Source organism: Vipera ursinii (genome assembly GCF_947247035.1).
Source record: "Vipera ursinii genome assembly, chromosome: 12".
NCBI classification, from domain to species: Eukaryota; Metazoa; Chordata; class Lepidosauria; order Squamata; family Viperidae; genus Vipera; species Vipera ursinii.
This window is the reverse complement of record NC_139525.1, coordinates 10,361,227-10,381,137: the sequence shown is the minus strand read 5'-3', so window position 1 is coordinate 10,381,137 and position 19,911 is coordinate 10,361,227. Positions and strand designations below refer to the sequence as shown.

General features: G+C 42.7%; 1 protein-coding gene across 1 annotated transcript in view; it reads left to right on the top strand.

Moving 5' to 3' along the window:
• LOC310645839 (connector enhancer of kinase suppressor of ras 2-like) overlaps positions 1–16,162 on the top strand; it is a gene marked incomplete at its 5' end in the record, with an annotated part of 253,582 nt that extends 237,420 nt beyond the window's left edge. The window contains 8 exons of the mRNA XM_083371858.1: positions 282–457; positions 2,116–2,189; positions 4,335–4,406; positions 5,504–5,574; positions 6,671–6,771; positions 9,080–9,590; positions 11,553–11,752; positions 14,639–16,162. Coding sequence (XP_083227984.1) covers positions 282–457; positions 2,116–2,189; positions 4,335–4,406; positions 5,504–5,574; positions 6,671–6,771; positions 9,080–9,590; positions 11,553–11,752; positions 14,639–14,854 — 1,421 coding nt within the window. The 3' untranslated portion in view covers positions 14,855–16,162. The remainder of the gene's footprint in view (positions 1–281; positions 458–2,115; positions 2,190–4,334; positions 4,407–5,503; positions 5,575–6,670; positions 6,772–9,079; positions 9,591–11,552; positions 11,753–14,638) is intronic.
• Between the last annotated feature and the right edge of the window lie 3,749 nt (positions 16,163–19,911).

The following is a 19,911-nucleotide window of genomic DNA, read 5'->3' as shown; positions in this document are numbered from 1 at the left end:
TGTTGGGGGCAATTAAGCTGACTTTGTAATAATGCCGCTTGGGTGGGGGTGTGTGAAAGCCCTAACAAGCAGGCATATACATAGAATGAAGGCTACTGCTAAGCTTGTAAGCCGCCCTGAGTCTTCGGAGAAGGGCGGGATATAAATGGAATTAAAATAAAAAATAAATAAAAATAAGTCACTTTTTTTCAATGCCGTTGTAACTTTGAACGGTCATTAAATGAACTATTGAAAGTTGAGGTCTACCTGTGTAGTAGCCATTCTGCATCTTTTCTTTACAGGCGGTTCTCTGAACAACAGCAGCCGACGGCGGATTTCCTGTAAAGATTTGGGTCATGGTGACTGTGAGGGTTGGCTGTGGAAGAAGAAGGATGCCAAAGGTTACTTCACTCAGAAGTGGAAAAAATATTGGTTCGTCCTGAAGGATTCTTCCCTCTACTGGTATACTAACCAAAATGTGAGTACCAAAGACAATTGCAAGGATGACAGAACCTGTCAATGGAATAATGAAATCTGTCTGTTTTAACGAAACGGAGAGGGAAGCAGAGAAAGTAGGAGAAGCTTCCAGTAAAGGGATAGCTTGATCAACAGAGGCCGACAGAATTTTTATGTAGACAAGGGACTGAGCTGATAAACGAGGGATGAATGTGTCCCCTCAGACTTCTGCGCCTAGCAGAGAAATGTCTTGCTAGAGAATGAAGCTGCCTTTTTCTTCACCCAACAGGAAATGCAGTGTGAGTCCTTCTGCTGATGTCAGCTGTTGATAGACGTGGACAGTTTGGAGATGTAGAATCTCCTTGATCCATGGATAGACTCAGGTTGATATTCAGCCACTGCACAGAAGTAATATGAGAGTTGGATATATTGTTCATTTGTGCGTGTGTGTGTGTGTGTGAGAGAGAGAGAGAGAGAGAGACAGACAGACAGACAGACAGACAGACAGAGACATAGATAGATAGATAGATAGATAGATAGATAGATAGATAGATAGATAGATAGATAGACAGACAGACAGACAGACAGACATATGAATGGATAGATGAATGGATGGATGATGGATGATGGATGGATAGATGATAGATAGGTGATAGGTAGGTAGGTAGGTAGGTAGGTAGATGGAGGGAGGGAGGGAGGGAGGGGGGAGATCCCCAATATTCATGTTTATCCTTTTTTGGAGAAGGAAGGAATCAGAAAACCATGGGTGCTAAGCATCAGCCAACCCAAATGTGAATTTCAAGTTCAAACAATTTCAGAGCAAACATCTTTTAAATTAAACTAGGCTTATTTAAAGGTTTGCCTAGCAATTTCCATATGTTTTCTATTTCAAAATGCCACTGATTTGCAGCCATTGTGCTCAGAAGGTATTTTTTTCCTCGTATATTTAAACTAGCATTTTATTTGTTTAGAAAAAAAGGAAATATATAATTCGCATGGTGAAATACAAGAGGGAGAAAATCTATGTTAATAATAAAATAATAAATATTAGTCATAAAATGAATAAAAATGTTTGCTGGTCAATAAATAAACAAGTTAGTCTGGGGGTTAAAAGATTACAATGCAGGACTATCGTGACTGATTAAGAGAGCAACAAAATCAATTCTGAATGACATCAGTCATTCCTGAAAAAGTTTTCCAGAGAATTCTCTCTGTGCCATACAGAGTCACAAAATAATCTGAGAGGTTTTCTCAGTCAGACAACAATTCAAAGGTTTTATTTTATTTTATTTATTATTTTATTTCTGATTTGTGCATTGCAAAAGGCAAGGCAAACCCATCTTCACATTAAAGCTGCAAATCATTGAGCTTAAGTGCCTTTAATTCCAGTTTTGATTGTGGCCTAGGCTTGCAGAAAGTAACATTAAATCAAAAGTCATAGGCGCTTCATGCGGAATTAAAAGCAGCCAGGGGTCCATGCTCCTGAGCATAAGGTGGTTATTAATGGACTGAAAATTAGCCTTCCTTTTTTCCTGAAATTGCTTAGGATTTAAAGGCCATCCACAAACAGAATTAGCATCAGCTGGAGCACGCACGGTGATCTGATCGCCTTGTTAACTGCAGTGTCTCTGCCATCCTTGGTCCTGTCTCAGAGGCATTGTCTCTTTTCTCCGATCACAGGATGAAAAAGCAGAAGGATTTATCAGTTTACCAGAGTTCAGAATAGACAGAGCAATTGAATGCCGAAGGAAACAGTAAGTAACAACCAGAATCCCACCCGCGAAGTAGAGCTATGAGTAGCTTACAGAGCCAACAAATCTCTTTGTGCTTTATGTAGAAGTGTGCAAAGCTGCTTTAGGGGTGCAATTCCAGGATCGCCAGATTTGAAGGAGCTTCAGATTTGAAGACTAGCACCTAGTTTGGGTAATGAAATGTCTGTGAGGAAATAACCAAGCTCAGAGAGCACCAAAGACCACGCAATCTCCCCCCCCCCTCCTCCTCTTCCTCCTCCCACATACCTTACTCCCTTCTAGCACTGATGATGTTACCTAGTTGGTTAAAGAAATGTCTGCAAGAAAACAACCAAGCTCAGACAGCAGCCAGGAGCCCACAGTTCATCCTTGAACTACAAATATTCTCCTTTATTGAAGGAGCTTTAAGTTCAGCGTAACAGGTGAAGTGATCCTTCACTTGTAAAACGGGAGCAAAGCTCACTTAACAACAGAAATTTTGGACTCAATTATGCTCGCATGTCGAGGACTACCTGTATGTTTTGGTGCACACATAGAGGAGATACAGGCGGTGGTGGAGTCCAGCATTTGAAGGGACGGCTTCCGCCCATTCTAACGCCAGCACTCAATCTCCCATGACGGAGTCCTTGAAAATCATCACTTTGTCTCACTTCAGTTGACTGGTCTCGTCTGCCACCTAGTGGACTCTGATTGATGAAGTCGCTTCAAGACCTGTATTTTTTATCATGGTTTGTCTCAGGGTTTCTCGACCCTGGCAGCTTTAAGAGGTCTGGACAGAGTATACAGCACCACGTGGGTGAAGCTCAGACTGACTTTCACTCATGTGATTCTGTCCCATCCTCTGGAAACAGGTCCTGCCTTTCTGTTTCCATCCCCCACACCACTTTTTACCCTTTTTCCCCCTTGCCTCTCCCCCTCCCATTTTTAAAAGTCTGCATTTAAGAGCTGCCTTTTTATTTATTTATTTACTTATTTTATTAGACTTGTATACCGCCCTTTTCCCATAGGACTCAGGGCGGTTCACAAGTTTTTTTTAAAAAACAATATACAAGTTACAAAAATTAAAAACAATTAAAATAATTACACTAACCTTGAACTATAAACCCCAATTACAATTAAAATACAATTAAAACCCCAGTTAATACTCTCAGTCCAGGCCAGAAAGCTCAAAGAGCCAGGTCTTCAGGTCCCGGCGGAACGAACGAAAATCAGGGGCAGTCCTGAGCTCTACGGGTAACTGGTTCCAAAGGGCTGGCACACCCACAGAAAAGGCCTTCCCCCTGGGTATTGTCTGCCGACAATCTTTTACCGGCGGCACCCTGAGAAGACCCTCCCTGTGGGAGTGCACAGGACGAAGGGAGCTTGATGCCGGCAGCAGGTGTTCCCTCAGATATCCCGGACCCTCACCATTTAGGGCTTTATAGGTCATCACCAGCACCTTGAATCTCACCCGGAGGGCAACCAGAAGCCAATGCAGCTCGCGGAGCAGAGGTGTTACGTGGGAGTATCGGGAAACCCCCATCACAACCCTCGCGGCTGCATTCTGCACCAGCTGAAGCCTCCAAGTGGTCCTCAAGGGCAACCCCATGTAGAGAGCGTTGTAGTAGTCCAATCGGGAGGTCACAAGCGCATGAGTGACTGTGCGCAGGGCATCTCAGTCCAGGTAGGGCCGCAACTTTTTAGGCAGCATGGGGTAAAAATCTGCTCCATTCTGTTCTTGACCAGCCCCTAAAGCAGAGGTCCCCAACCTTTTGGGCACCAGGGACCGGTTCCGTGGAGAGAGGGTTTTCCGTGGACCGGAGGGGGCGTGGTTGTGTGTGCTGCCTGCATCCCGCGGATGGGGCTTTGCTTGTTTGTGCGGACCGATTACTGGCATGCCATGGCCCAGTACCGGTCCACGGACCAGAGGTTGGGGACCCCTGCCCTAAAGTCCAATCCCTAAAGTCCACTTGTCCAACCCCTAAAGTCAGTGCCACCATTTATGGTCTGTCCCAGGGTTTCTTGACCCTAGCATCTTTAAGAGGTCTGGACTTCAAGGAGGGATACAAATAAATAAATACAATAAAAATCAAAGCCGGTAGAACTGGACCACTTGCTGTCGTATTAATAGACGTCAAATCTTTTTTCTTCTGTCGCCTCTCCTCCTAGTGCTTTCAAGGCTTGCCACCCCAAAATCAAGAGCTTCTACTTTGCAACGGATTGCCTGGAAGAAATGAACCGGTATGTTGCTATGAGATTCTGCATCGGGTGAGGACAACAGAGCTGAAAGGGACCCTGGAGGTCTTCTAGTCTAACCCCTTTCCTCAGGCAGGAAACCCTATACCATTTCAGACAAACAGTTGTCCATGATTTACTCTGATTTCACTCTGATATGTGTTTGGGGGGTAGATCAGGAGAAGGGAAGAACGTTGTTCTTTTATCTTTAGATCCTGGGATTGAGATTCCCAGCAATATGAACAGATACGACATTACTATTTTGCTTCCCCTGACCTCAGGACTGGACTAACACTGAGGTCAAGAATACCAATCAGGATTATTATTTTTTCTGGGTTGTATTCAAAGGTGTATCAAAGACTTGTGAAATGGGAAACCAATGGATGGGAGAGAGAGAGAGAGAGAGAGAGAGAGAGAGAGAGAGAGAGAGAGAGAGAGAGAGAGAGAGAGAGAGAGAGAGAGAGAGAGAGAGAGAGATTAGCAGAATCATGTCCTCTTATTATTAAATCACAGAAAAATGCTTAGAGAGTACCTTTGCTTTTCAAAAATGCTTCAGCTGTAATGGTGAAATCCCAATTTTCCAGGAAGGAATAAAACTAAACAAATGCACGTCAGGCGTTTCACCTCTAGATGGACACAATCACAAACACACACTCCTCTTACACCCTGCTCTTTCAAGGAACCAACGCCTTGCGAAGATTTTCTTTGCCTCCAACTTTCACATTTTCTGCATCTTCAATTCCACTTTACTTTTCCCCATTTGTGCTTTGGGGTTATCAGTCTGCAGTCAGATCTCCAAACGTTGCGGCTGAATGGAATTTCCCAACATTTAAGTCAACCCTGTTGAAAGAGGAAGGAAAGGAGAAGAGTACAAGGAGCAGACCTAGAAATTGAACAGAATGAGTAATCAGAGTTGAATAATTAGTTGAAATTGAATAAATAACACAGAAATGGAATGAATAAATGAATGAATGAATGGATATTTAAAACCATTATCATCACCAGCAACTTCAGAGAGCCAAACTTTTCTACTCACTGCTTAATATAAGAAGTATTTAAAGCCATTGGAACCCATTTCTCTTTTTTAAAAAATCTTTCAATAGGTGGATGAACCGTCTAGGCCTGGCTGCTATTGGTTACACACCTGATGACAAGGATATTCGGCCAGATGAAGGTGAGACTCCTTTCCTTGGTGGCTGGAATAGAATAGAATAGAATAGAATAGAATAGAATAGAATAGAATAGAATAGAATAGAATAGAATAGAATAGAATAGAATAGAATAGAATAGAATAGAACAGAATAGAATGATGGAATGGAATGGAATGGAATGGAATTAGATGATGAATAGCATAGATACAAGAGGAGAGTAGAGTAGAGTAGAGTAGAGTAGAATAGAATAGAATAGAATAGAATAGAATAGAATAGAATAGAATAGAATAGAATAGAATAGAATAGAATAGAATAGAATAGAATAGAATAGAATAACAGAAACAGGAAATAGAATAGAATAGAATAGAATAGAATAGAATAGAATAGAATAGAATAGAATAGAATAGAATAGAATAGAATAGAATAGAATAGAATAGAATAGAATAGAATAGAATAGAATAGAATACTTTATTTCGCCAAGTGTGATTAGACACACAAGGAATTTGCTTCTGGTTCAGAAGCTCTCAGTATACATGCAAAGCAATAGAACAGGGGTGTCAAACTCAATTTCATTGAGGGCCGCATCAGCATTGCGGTTGCCCTCAGGGGGCCGGGTAGGTGTGGCCTGGGTGGGCATGGCCTACTGGGTGGGCATGGCTAAAGTGTGTATGGCCTACTGGGTGGGCGTGGCCAGCTCTACATCGTTTGCATCAAGGGTGCCTATGGGGGCCTGGGCAGGAGTGGGAGAGATCTGAGGGTCTCTGGCAGGAGGAGGGTCTCTGGGCCAGGGCCAAGGCAGTGGGGGCCGTTCCCTCCCTGTTTCCAGGATGGCTGCATGAAACCACTTCGCGGGCCGGATCTGGCCCCCGGGCCTTGTGTTTGACATGTCTGCAATAGAATAATAATCATCATAATAAGAAAAGGTAGTAGAAAAGATGAGAAGGGTAACAGTAATACAGCCATACTACATGGGTGACTATACTTAGACACAAGACAATGTTCTGAGAATTAGTTGTTCAAAAGAGGTGGCTGAAAATATCCAACTTCTCTGCAGCCTTTGGGAAACCTTTCCTAGGAAAGCATACATTCTAGTACAAAACAAAAACCTCTTTTTAGCAGATTATTGGAGTGAAAGTGACCAGGAAGACACTGACAACTCGTTAATGCTGAAGCAAGAAGGACCCATTGTGCTTTGTGACTCCTACCACCGGACTCCCTCAGTAAGTTGAGTAGCAGGTTGTGAAATCCCCTAACCCTTTTTGGATGTCCCAAGGGTGCTTTTTTCCCCCAAAAATGTTAACTGGACTTTCTTAGGTTTTGTTTGTTTGAAAATGTTTCGCTGCTCATCCAAGAAGCTTCTTCAGTTCTGGCTCTGTTAGGTTGGATGAGAAGCTAAACATTTTCAAACAAACAAACAAAAAGAGAAAGTCCAGTTGCCTTTTGGAAAAAGCACCTTTGGGACAATCATGACCTGGATGATGGAGAATCTCCATAGAAACCCGTTCTGGATCTGTGTGTGTCGGGAACTTGAAACCAATGGTCAACGGGATGGCTCAGCTGCATCACAACAGCTCACAAGGAGGCTTGGCTGTGTTCTGGGTTCAGCATGTTGTCGGTATGTAAGCCATCCTGGGTTCTTGTTGGCCACTCAATCCTTTTAACCCTGGTCCTGGAGACTGCAACAGACAAGCCCACCCAGCCCGGATGATGTGCTGAATTAACCACTGGGAAATAAAGATGAGACCTACTCAAATAAAACAATTCATATTTTAAATCTCCCTGGCTGTGTGGTTGATATATTTGTCGCTCAGAGATCAAATAAATATTCTTAGCCTGTGTTTCTGGGCGCAGATAGGACCTTTGCTATTCTTCTTTCATATTTATACTCAGCCTGAAAGTCTGTCATCCTCGCATAACCCCAAAGATTGCATGACAGAATATACAGCACCACGTGGGTGAAGCGCAGACTGACGTTCACCCATGTGATTCTGTCCCATCCTCTGGAAACAGGTCCTGCCTTTCTGTTTCCATCCCCCACACTTTTTATCATCTTTTCCCTTGCCTCTCCCCCTCCCATTTTTAAAAGTCTGCATTTAAGAGCTGCCTTTTTAGGCTACATGGGGTAAAAAAAATCTGCTCCATTCTGTTCTTGACCAGCCCCTAAAACAGAGGTCCCCAACCTTTTGGGCACCAGGGACCGGTTCCATGGAGAGAGGTTTTTCCATGGACCGGAGAGCGCATGGCTTAGGGTGCTGCCTGCATCCTGCGGATGGGGCTTTGCTTGTTTGTGTGGACCTATTACTGGCATGCCGTAGCCCAGTACCAGTCCACAGACCGGGGGCTAGGGACCCCTGCCCTAAAGTCCAATCCCTAAAGTCCACTTGTCCAACCCCTAAAGTCAGTGCCACCATTTATGGGGACAGTGAAACAGATTCAGAGGCCAGCATTATTATTATTATTATTATTATTATTATTATTATTATTATTATTATTATTATTATTATTATTATTAATTTTATTTGTATACCGCCCTTCTCCCGAAGGACTCAGGGCGGTGAACAGGGCAGTATATGTTAAAAGACAAAATACAAAAATTAAAAGAGATTAAACAAAATGCCCACAATTCTTACAATAAGTTAAAACACATTAAAATAAGTTAAAACACATTAATAAAACCCAACCCCATCCCATCAGGCCAGGCCAGCTTGTTTGAAGAGGTAAGTCTTTAGATCGCGCCAGAAGGAGCGGAGGCCAGGCGCCATCCGGAGCTCAACCGGAAGATGGTTCCATAAATCCGGCGCGCCCACAGAGAACGCCCTCTGTGGGCGCGCCGGAGGGATGAGGGAGGAGAGAGGAGAGATATTGAGGACACCATGTATGCATACCCATAAGATTTGAAGATTGAGCAAAGCGCCACACAGAAGGCAAGAACAATAACTTACTGCCCTTGAGTGCGGAATATCGAAGGAATGTTTGGAGAAACTTCCAAAAGCCCTAACAATTTGACTATGGATCCCAAGTCCAGGCTGTCGGCCAACATTGCTATAAGGTTTCACTTTAGACTACTATTATCGTTACAAAACTCAGCAAAATGCCTGAAGTATTTTATTCCTACAGTACAGGAAGCCATCATTGCATACGATATTGAGTTATCATGGAACTGGGCATTTCCTCTGCCACTACCCATCATGATATCATGGCCTTTCATATAACTGGGGGGGAGGGGGAGCTTGAAAACAGCTTTGCTAAATCTACTTCTCTCCAGACATTTTGGAACTGCAGTTTCCAGAATTCTCAGCCAGTGGGTCACTAAGATGCAGGGCATTGTAGCCGCAAGATATCTGGGGGCCACCAGGTTGAGGGAGGACACTTGAGAGATCCTGTTAGCAACAGGGAAGCAATTCTGCAACAAGCAAGCAACAGCCTATTTGAGAGAAAGAAAAAGTTTTACCTTGAAGAGTCTTACCTTGTATGGTTCCGTCTTCCCATAACTATATCTTACAATGGGGTGTTTTACTTCTTTTTTAGATGAATTCGTCAAGTCCATTCCCTGAGCCCAAACACGGCCGTCACTTCTCCAGTGAATCAACCTATTCCCATTCTTCTGCAGAAGAACCCCGTCAGGAGCCAGCAGGCAACACACATTCTGGAGGAGGTTCTAGACCCCCCTACAGAGAACGGCGTTCATGGCAGGATCTTATAGAGACGCCATTGACCAGTTCAGGACTCCATTTTCTCCAGACTGTTCCTACTGACTCAGACTATGTGAACGAGAGATTCGGGGTGTCGCCGGAGAGGCGGCGACAAGCCACCTTACCCGTCCAGAGGCGCCACAACCACGACCGGGATGGTCCTTTCCCGTTGGTCGAGTGCTACAAAGGTCAGAATTCTCACTCTAGGCCCCAGAAGCAAAGAAGTCAAAGCCTTCCACGCAATCGAGACGTCCGAATCAAAGGGCGAGTAAAAACGAGTGGGATCACTGAAGAGCGGTTGGAAGAGGAATTGGCTCTTAAAAAGCCAAGTAATTTGTGTGAAGATGGTAAGAGGTTAAAATGATGGGTAGTGTGAGTGATGGAAGTGATGAAGCTCAGTGATCAGGCTTCTGCTCCTCATGCAGAAAGTGCCAAATGTCAAAACACGCCATCTCCATTAACAGGCGGAAGAACACAGAAGGTTGCTATATGAGATCTCGAAACATTAACCCCAGTCAGAGTAGATATTTCTGGATTAGATGAACTCAGCAGTCAGCATGAAACAATTTCTAGTATTGGTAAAAATAGGTTCATCACTAAGTGAGTCGACAAAATATCTCATAGAACACAGAATGTAGAATTGTAGGGCTGGAAGGGACTTCAAAGGTCTTCCAGTTCAACCCCTTGATCAAGGCAGAAGACTTATACTATCCCAGTCAAATAATTGTCCAGTCTATTTTTGAAAACCTCCAATGATGGAGCACCCACAACTCCTGGAGGCAAGCTATTCACTGATTAATTGTTCTCACTGTCAGAAAATTTCTCCTTACTTCTGGTTTGGATCTCTCTTTAACAAGCTTCCACCCATTAGATAGAAACTACTTAAACATCCCCTAGCAAAGAGATAAAAAGGGGACGCGGTGGCTCAGTGGGTTAGGATGCTGAGCTTGTCGATCAGAAGGTCAGCAGTTTGGTGGGTCAAATCCCGAGTGCCGCGTAACAGAGTGAGCGCCTGTTACTCATCCCAGCTTCTGCCAACCTAGCAGTTTGAACGCACATAAAAATGCAAGTGGAAAAATAGGGACCACTACGGTGAGAAGGTAACAGTGTTCCGTGCGCCTTTGGCATCTAGTCATGCCGGCCACATGACCACGGAGACGTCCTCGGACAAGTGCTGGCTCTTCGGCTTTGAAACGGAGATGAGCACCGGCCCCTAGAGTCGGAAACGACTAGCACGCATTTGCAGGGGAACATTTACCTTTATAGCAAAGAGATGGGAAGTCTATGGCCATATTGCTGAACTACAAGACCCATTATCACATTGGCCATGCTGTCCAATCAGCAATATTTGAAGAGTCAAAACTTCCCAGCTACTCTGGAAAGTTCCAAATACAAGCAGTCCTCAATGTACAGCATACAACCATTGGTTATGATGACACTGGAAAAGGTGACCTATGACTAGTCCTTACACTTAGAAGCATGGTGCTCATGATCAAAATTTGTTGCTTAGCAATTTGCATGCATTTATGACAGTTGTAGAGTTTTGAGATTTACATGATTGCCATTTGTGACTTTCCCAGCCAACTTTGGACAAGCAAAATCAAGGGGGGAAGCCAGATTTACTGAACAGCTGCATAATTCCCTTATCAACTGCAGTGGTTCACTTAACAACTTGAGCAGAAAAAGGGTGGAAAACTGGGCAGGATTCACTCAACAAACCCCTTGCTTAGAAAATGAAAATTGTGATCCCAATCATGGTCGTAATGTGAGACAATAGGACTTTAAGTCTAGATTTCATATTTCATGACACTGTCAATGACCTCAAATAGGATTTTGAAACGGATTAAGAGCCAGCTATACCTCTAAAATGGTGTTGTTTAGTTTAGTTCACTCGCAGAGTTCAGATAGGTTGGAAGATGGCTCTTTAATGGGTGTTATTTTTACATTTCATTGGGACTACAACAGAGATAGCAATAGCACTTAGACTTATATACCACTTCACAGTGCTTTTCAGCCCTCTCTAAGTGGTTTACAGAGTCAGCATATTGCTGCCGCCCCCCCCCCCCCAAAATCTAGGTCCTCATTTTACCGACTTCAAAAGGATGGAAGGCTGAGTCAACCTTTGAGCCAGTCAGGATCGAACTGCTGGCAGTTGGCAGAACCTGCAATACTGCATTCTAACCACTGCGCTACCATGGCTCTTATTTACACAATATCTATTTGCACAATAAGGATTACAACTTTAATCTTTGCCCCGTTTCCCTTCACTATAAATATGTAGCTTCTAAAGCAGATTGGCTTCTCTTTAGAAAAAGTAGAAGAACGAAGAAAGAGCACAGATGGTCTTCATGAACTCTACAAGACTCTGGAGCAAGCCAGTTTGTCAGCCTTTGGAGAGCAACGTCCTTCCACCAAGCAAGAATTCCGGAGGTCCTTCGTAAAGAGATGCAATGACCCTGTCATCAATGAAAAGTTGCATCGCATCAGAGTACTGAAAAGTACTTTAAAAGTAAGAACGTGTTATCCCTATAGTAGATTCCGTGAAAGAGCCTGTAGCTTGTTATGGTAACAACTAAGAGGGGTTGTAGACAGAAGAATGTAGACAGTCCAATCCTCCATCTAGTGGCCATCTCTAGATCTCTAGAGCAGGGGAAGGAAAATTTGACCCATGCGTGTTCACAAGATCTTGCTGCTTTCATTAAAATAGTGAAAGAGCATTTCTATCATGGCCTGGGTGAAACACTATGACGCCAAGACAGAAAAGGGCAAGACTTGAGCGTAACTTCAGGCGTGAAGGATCAGGATCACACATAAGTTCCAGTTCAGGAGATTTATTGCTGAAACCTATACACAACAATCTGGTCAACTAACGAACAATACTAAGTTGGGGTATGATGACAGTCAACAGAATTCAAGAGGGGCTGGACTTATGTGTGGGAATGTAAAGACTCTAGGCTAATGACTCATTTAACCCCACCCTCCAGCTCTGCCTCCTCTTTTCCTTCACATAATAGCATAATGTTATTCTTTCGTCATTCTGCTTGTTTCTCTCACCCATTTCACCCCAGATGGATCTAAATGTTTGATTCAACTCATTATTTTGAGTTGAGTTATTTGTCAACTTAATCTCATTCTTCTACATTTTCCCCACCCACTCCCTTTGAAGGCAGGGTCTTTCTCACCCTGGCCTCAGTTGGTTACCTTCAGAGATAATATCAAGTCAAAACTGAAATTCAAAATTAAATGCATACTAATGAACCATGAATCACACACACATCAAAGCACTGATTAGATTGCGTATCCTCAAGCCATTAGCTAGAAGGCTCCTAAAGGGTCTTCTCAGGGTGCCGCCGGTAAAAGATTGCCGGCGGATAACACCCAGGGGGAGGGCCTTTTCTGTGGGTGCGCCTGCCCTCTGGAACCAGCTGCCCGTGGAGCTCAGGACTGCCCCTGACCTACGCTCATTCCGCCGGGACCTGAAGACTTGGCTCTTTGAGCTCTCTGACCCAGGCTGAGAATTTTAACTGGGGTTTTATTTTCAGGGATAATTTAATCTTTTAATTCTCTTTTAACTTTGTACTTATATTGATATGATTTTAAAATGCCCTGTAAACCGCCCTGAGTCCTTCGGGAAAGGGCGGTATATAAATCTAATAAAATCTAAATCTAAAATCTAAAACTACTGCTACTCACAGAATGGAGTTATTAAGCTATTTTGTCTTTTCTTCTTTTAATGAATTCTTTTTTTTCTGCTAAGGTAAAGAAAGAAAATATGAAGTGTGCTGCAAAATCAAAGAAACTTCTGAAATCTTTGTGAAACAAAGGAATGTAATTGCATAACTGAGAGCCAGTTTGGTATAATAGTAAAGATACTAGGCTAGAAACCAGGAGAATATGAGTTCTAGTTCTACCTCAAGCAGAAAACCTTGGGGCTGTTACTCTCTCTTTCCCACCCCTAGGAAGGAGGCAGCAGCAACCTTCTAGAGCAGGGTTCCCCAACTCCTGAGCTACTACTGGGCCTTGAGCCCTTTGGAACCGGGGTGAGGAAGTGCTGGGCGAGCACACGTGCATCCCCACTTGTGTGAGTACTGAGTGCAGGTACCCACTACTCATACAAATGGAGCTGCACACACATACGTTTGCCCACCGCTCATTTGGGACCATCCCCCCGCCCCCCATCTGTTGGTCCACAAAACCGGAAAGGTTGAGGAACTCTGTTCTAGAGAGTCATGAATTCTTCTCCTCTGATGTTCTCCTTAGGTCAAACAGGGGCGTCTGTGTTAAGATCTACGGCTTGTATCTTCTAAGACAGGCTTGGTAGTTCAAAGCATGACACTTTTTGCGTGGGGTCATTTATCTGTCTTCCCATGTCTGGACCCATTTGGCTTTCCATTGTGAATCGACGTTAAAGTTGTTGTGCAGATGTTGTGCAAGTGCCAGTGGGGAGCTTCTTAGATTTGAGCCTTCCGGCTGATAAATGGAGACAGTCGGCATGCACTGGTATGAGTTGTTGTTTTGCTCTTTACTCTCACTAGGGCATCTTGCCTTCATAAGGCTGGGAGTGCTATGGCTCAGAACAGGAAGCCAGCAAGTCGGAGTGGTTTTAATACATCCGTTTATAATCCTCATGGATTATAACTTACTGGTGTCTAATTTACTAGTAGGGCAGTGTTTAAGCCATACAGGGACACAGTATTCTGCTGTGGAGCAGACTAATCCTAGTGCTGATGACGAGGGTGGCAGCTGAAGCTGCCCAAGAGCCATGGTGGAGCAGTGGTTAGATTGCAGTACTGCAGGCTACTTTTGCTGACTGCCGGCTGCCAGCAGTTCAGCAGTTCGATCCTGACCGGCTCAAGGTTGACTCAGCCCTCCATCCTTCCGAGGTCGGTAAAATGAGGACCCAGATTGTTGGGGGCAAAGAGGCTATAAAGGAGTGTGAAGCGGTATATAAGTCTACGTGTTATTGCTTGGGAAGGAAGGAAAGAAGGAAGGAAGGAAGGAAGGAAGGAAGGAAGGAAGGAAGGAAGGAAGGAAGGAAGGAAGGAAGGAAGGAAGATGAGGAGAAGGAAGGAAGCCTTGGTGGCGCAGTGGTTAGAATGCAATATTGCAATATTGCAGGCTGACTCTGCCCACTGCCAGGAGTTCGATCCTGATCAGGCTCAAGGTTGACTCAGCCTTCTATCTTTCCGAGGTCGGTAAAATGAGGCCCCAGGTTGTTGGAGGCAAAGAGGCTGACTCTGTAAACCGCTTAGAGAGGGCTGTAAAGCACTGTGAAGCAGTAAATAAGTCTAAGGGCTATTGCTATTTAATTCCACATAATTTCTGGAGTATGTTGTTCCTAGTATTGATTTTTATTTTTATTTTTTTGCATCTGAAATGTTCTCTTTTTGAACAGGCCAAGGAAGGAGATCTGGCCATGATCAACACCTTGCTCCAGGAACCAAACTTGACATCCAAGAAATTCAAAGAATGGAAAATAAAGAACTATGAGTTTTTTCTGGACATTTGTGAGTACAGCGGTGCTTTGAAAGCCCAAAACGGAGCTTCTGAACTCACCATTACGGCCTCTCTGCTCACACACACACATTCCTTCATCGAAACCCACGTCTGACCACAGGAGGGATTGTCCGAGGAGGGCGAAGAGCCATCGGGAAAGGGGGGGGGGAGAAACGATCCCTTGTGACGAAACACTGTAACCCGTGTCAAAATAATGTATCCAGCTATATTGTAAATAGATTGGATAAGAATTTAGTACCATCGGATGCCTACTGCATTGCATGACGAGACAGACTTCTTTATTTATTTTATTCCCCTTTTCTGGAATTATTTCGGGTTGTTTTCCAGTTCTGCTTTAGTAAGAAGCAGCGTAGAAAGACGAGCGGGCATAAATGACACAAAACTGCAGTACATTTATAGTGCTAGTATACTTACCCGTCTATTTTAAAAAAAAATCAGGAGAAAGAAAAATCCTCTTTCTTTTATATACGTAGATACACCGCACCTACTCGTATCCACGTATATAAAACGTAACGTGAGAGCTGAGGTTTTATTTTTTTTTAAATATTTCCAGATGTCCATCCTCATAAACTTCCCTCCCCCTTTTTTTTCTCTTAAGAATGGAAAGTTTAAATATGAAAAAAGAGAAGAAGAAAAAGAGTAAACAAAAAAAAGAAAGGGGAAAAAGGTTTAACCGTTCAGCATTTCCAAGGAAAGAGAGCTTGACGAAGTCTAGAAATGGAAAAGTTAAATTCCCCCCCACCCATCCCTTTTTTGGCGTGCCTTAAAACATGCAGCATTTATCCAGGAAAACCACTTGCTTTCCTTTTGGCCTTTCCAAGGCGCAACTGGTACATGCTGTTGAAATGCTGTGCTATTTTTACAATACTGTGCCTGCTTTTCAGAAGATAGACCCGAGATGCGTGAGGGGGTGTGTGTGCGCGCTCACACCAGCCCCCGTACGTTAATGTGACAGAGAAGAAATTAAGGTACAAAACTGTTTGGGAGCAGGATTGTGCAAAAATGCACACCTTCTGGGCCATCACAAGTCGGGGCCAAGGACATAATCCATCTTTCTGGAAATGAGTGGCTATTCCGGGTGTCAGCAATTGTCCACTGTGAATTTAAGGCAAAATTCTGATCTTGTCTTTGTGCAGCCTCAAGACAGAATAACAACAACAACAACAAAAAGCCAGACTGAACACCAACGGCTTTCTATACTTACACTGTGCTATGAATAAAGATCCTCAGATTTATGATTTGAGAACCATTGCAATAAAGGAAACTTAAATCCTGTTGAGGCATTATAACTGAACAATAAGAGATGTGGGTTCTCCTAATGATCCTTCCAAAGCTGTCTTGTTGAGCAGGAACTTAGCATCATTGTCCATCTCATGTCCATGCAAAAGCTAGTGGAAGTCTCTATCTGTTCAGGAATCTAATACTAGTAATGATAAGCAAATATCTGTCCTTTAGATGTTGCCGGATTGCAATTCGCAGTGTTCTTCAAAACTGGAGCTCTCCACAGATCCATCCTAAAGGTTTCTACTCAACTTTCAAGGAAGTCAAGAGTAAAAATATTTTGCATGCCTCATTGCCCAAAATGGAGAAAAAGCAAGCATCCAAAGCAGAGCTTGACCAAAGTACCCAAAAGGATATTAGGTGCAGTGTTACCATTTTCAATTTTTTCCGTGACTCTGAGGATTAAAACTGAATTGGAAATATTCTGGATTTTAGAGCACCATTTCTCAACCTTGCTGGCTTTGAGATGTATGGACTTCAACTTCCAAAATTATCCAAGTCCACCCATCTTACAGCCACTATAGCTGAAAAACATTTACGTAGAGCAGGAGTCTTCAAACTTGGCAACTTTAAGACTTGTGGACTTCAACTCCCAGAATTCCTCAGCCAGCCAGAATTCTGGGAGTTGAAGTCCACAAGTCTTAAAGTTGCCAAGTTTGAAGATCCCTGCCATAGAGGTTCCATAGCCACAGATGGAAGCAGATTGGGACCCATAGAGTTAACCTATCCATGAAACCTACTAGACCTTTTTCAGAAAACTAGAATGCAGGTAGTCCTCAATTTATAACCATTCATTTAGCGTTTGTTCAAAGTTATGACGGAACAGAAAAAAAGGGACTTATGATCAGTCCTTGCACTGATGACTGTTGCAATGTGCCCCATGGTCATGTCATCCAAATTTGGGCACAAGGCAACCAGAATACATTTACCACATGATGGTCATTTGTGACTTTCCCATGAGGCTTCCAACAAGTAAATGTTCCAATCCCAATTGTGATCATAAGTCAAGGACTACCTGAACTACCAAAAATAGCACTTTTTTAGCATATTGGGATGCTACCGTAGACTCATTGGAGCCTTATGGAAAACTTCTAGAAGTCCACCCGCAATCTAGATAAGTCTTGTTAGAAAGGCAACTTCTAAACATAAGCAGAAGCTGAGCAAGGAAATTGGCACTTGAGGCAGGAGACCTAAACTCCTACTCCAGATCAATAAAACTAATCTAGTAATTGTCTGTTTATTGTCCCTTTTTCATCCCCTTTCCTTTTTTCCCAGATGTGCCTCTTAAAATGGAGGCCATTCAGCTTGGCTTCTTCTAAGGCTAAGCCTAGCCTATGTGTTTTAGACAACTTAGGAGTCTTCAAACTTGGCCCTTTTATGACTTGTGGAGTTCAACTCCCAGAATTCCTCAGCCAGGCATGCTGTTGTAAGTTGTCTAAAATACATAGGCTAGGCTTAGCCTTACAAGAAGCCAAGCTGAATGGCCTCCATTCAGCTGGCTGAGGAATTTTGGGAGTTGAAGTCCATAAGTCATAAAAGGGCCAAGTTTGAAGACCCCTGACTTAGAAGGATGAATTAAGGAAAGAAACATTAATTTAAGGGAAATATTCCTTGGTGTATAATAGTTTACACTGGGTCCTTTGCGAGCCCATTAGCTGTATGCTGCAGGGACATGGCCTCTAGTTATTTAGGAGGGACCTTTATCAAATCCTAACCAGAAGAGAATTTGATAAAATTATAGAAGGAAAGATAGTGTCATAAGTCACAAAGCTGGAGACGGAGGGACAAAGATGGGGTTTATATGCCCCAATCTCAGTTACATTATGTCTGAATCAGACCTTTGACTCTGTTTATTTAACAATTACTGTCCCAAAGAACATTTTTCTTCTTCTGTGAGCTGCTTTCTGCTCTTAGGAAAAGAAAGCATTTACATTTTTCAAGGCAAATTTAAAGGCAGTGTTTGATTCACTGGCGATAACAGATTCTGGTGCTTCCAAAGAAGATGCTGAGATTACTTCATCCCAAACAGTGTGCTTCCCAAACCATGTTGCCAAAGGTTTATAAATCCACTGTTTTATTTTTGTTAGTCTCTCACAAGTCAGTCGCTGTAAATCTATGCACATCAGCCTTTTCTGTAAAGTAGCTATCCAAAATTGACAACTCCTTGATCTTGACAGCTCGATTGATTCCGCTTCTCCGTGTCCTCACTAACTTGTTTCTTTGCATTAAGAGCCTATATTTAATAAGTTCACAATCAATCTTTTTCTCTCTCTCACTGAAAATGGCAGTTTTCTTGTTTATAGCAATGTTTCTCAGTCTTAGCAGCTTTAAACTGTCTGGATTTGAACTCCCAGAGTTCCCCAGCCGGCATGGGGAACACTGATCTATAAGATCCCTGGACATGCATATCAATTTAAATTTATGCTTGTTAATTTTATGCCCCCCCCTCTCTCTCTATCCGATTAAAAATATTTGGCATGCATTCCTACACAGGAATGAGACTTCCCACTTTTGTCAAAAACCATAATATTGCTGTTCTATTAAGAAACACCATACAATGGATCAAGCCTAAGGTTGTTGCATTTGATTTCCACTGAAATCAATATTTTCAACAGCAGAGGAAATCTGTGGCTCAAGGTTAAACTGTGGAGTTCTTTGTGGTTTCTGAGCTTGTTTGCTTCCAGATATTTCATTACCCAATTAGGTAACATTATCAGTGTGAGTGTCTGGGTGGGGTGGGGTGGGGTGGGGGTGTTGAAGGATCTTCCATGGTGGTTCTTTGATTAGACTATTGTTTTCTGCCTCTTCATTTGTCTGGTGGCGATCCCCGCTTATCTGAGTATAGGCTGCTGGTGGGGATGTTGTTATATTTGGGTCACCTTTTTTAAATTTGTTATTGTCTCCTTTGAATGGTGTGTAATTATAGTTTATGTGTCTAAGGATGGGTGGTTTCAGCCCCAGAGATTTCAGTGGGAATCAAATGCAAGTGATTAAGGTAAGATGCAACCTGGTGCTATTTCATCTACACCAAGTAGCATCTTCTGGGCGAACAATTTTAACCAAGTGCCACATTTTGCTGATAATCTGGGTGTGAGAGGAGAGGCCCAGATGGATGAAGCGGTTATTTTCTTCTTGCTTGTTACTTAATTTTAATCAGTTTTATTATAAGATAAAAATACTAACAGAAAAATAAAATAAAACAGAAGTTAGAGAACTAAGAGAGAGAAGGAGGGGAAAAAACAGTGACTTCCAACTTTTTTCACAATAGTAATATACAACAAAAAAATACAGTCACGACCCTTTGTTTTAGAGTGCGCAACATTTCAAGCCATTTCTATAACAAACTCATTCTAATCAGCAAAGCCTTTTAAAAGTTTCAATTTTTTTTTCATTTTTGAGCGAAAAGTCCAGAAGTAGTTTCCAAATACAGCAGAAACAAAACCAGATAATTTTTTTCCCCTTTGATTAAAGTGGTCCATTTTGCCATCTCCATTAATTCCATCACCTTCCACTCTTCTGTTGTGGAAATGAGCGTGTCTTTCCATCTTTGTACATATAAGATTCTCGCCGCTGTTAACATGTAGAATAAGAAAGTTCCAAATCTACTTTCAAGTTCTTTATCCATCAAACCTGATGATAGAAAGTACCTTCTTTGCAGCTGCATTTCCAAGCAAACTCCTTTATACATTCTTGATAGTTTCTCAGGCGTTAAATGCCAATGTTATACATCTTGTTATACATCTTGTTTCTTTCATCCTCTCCCTCCTAAACTCCTAAATGGGCAAGGAAGGAGAGTCTGCTAGAAGCTGAACTGAATGCTTCCAGTTCTTTCTGAACGTTCTTAAACGCTTATTTAACTTCCATCCTTAA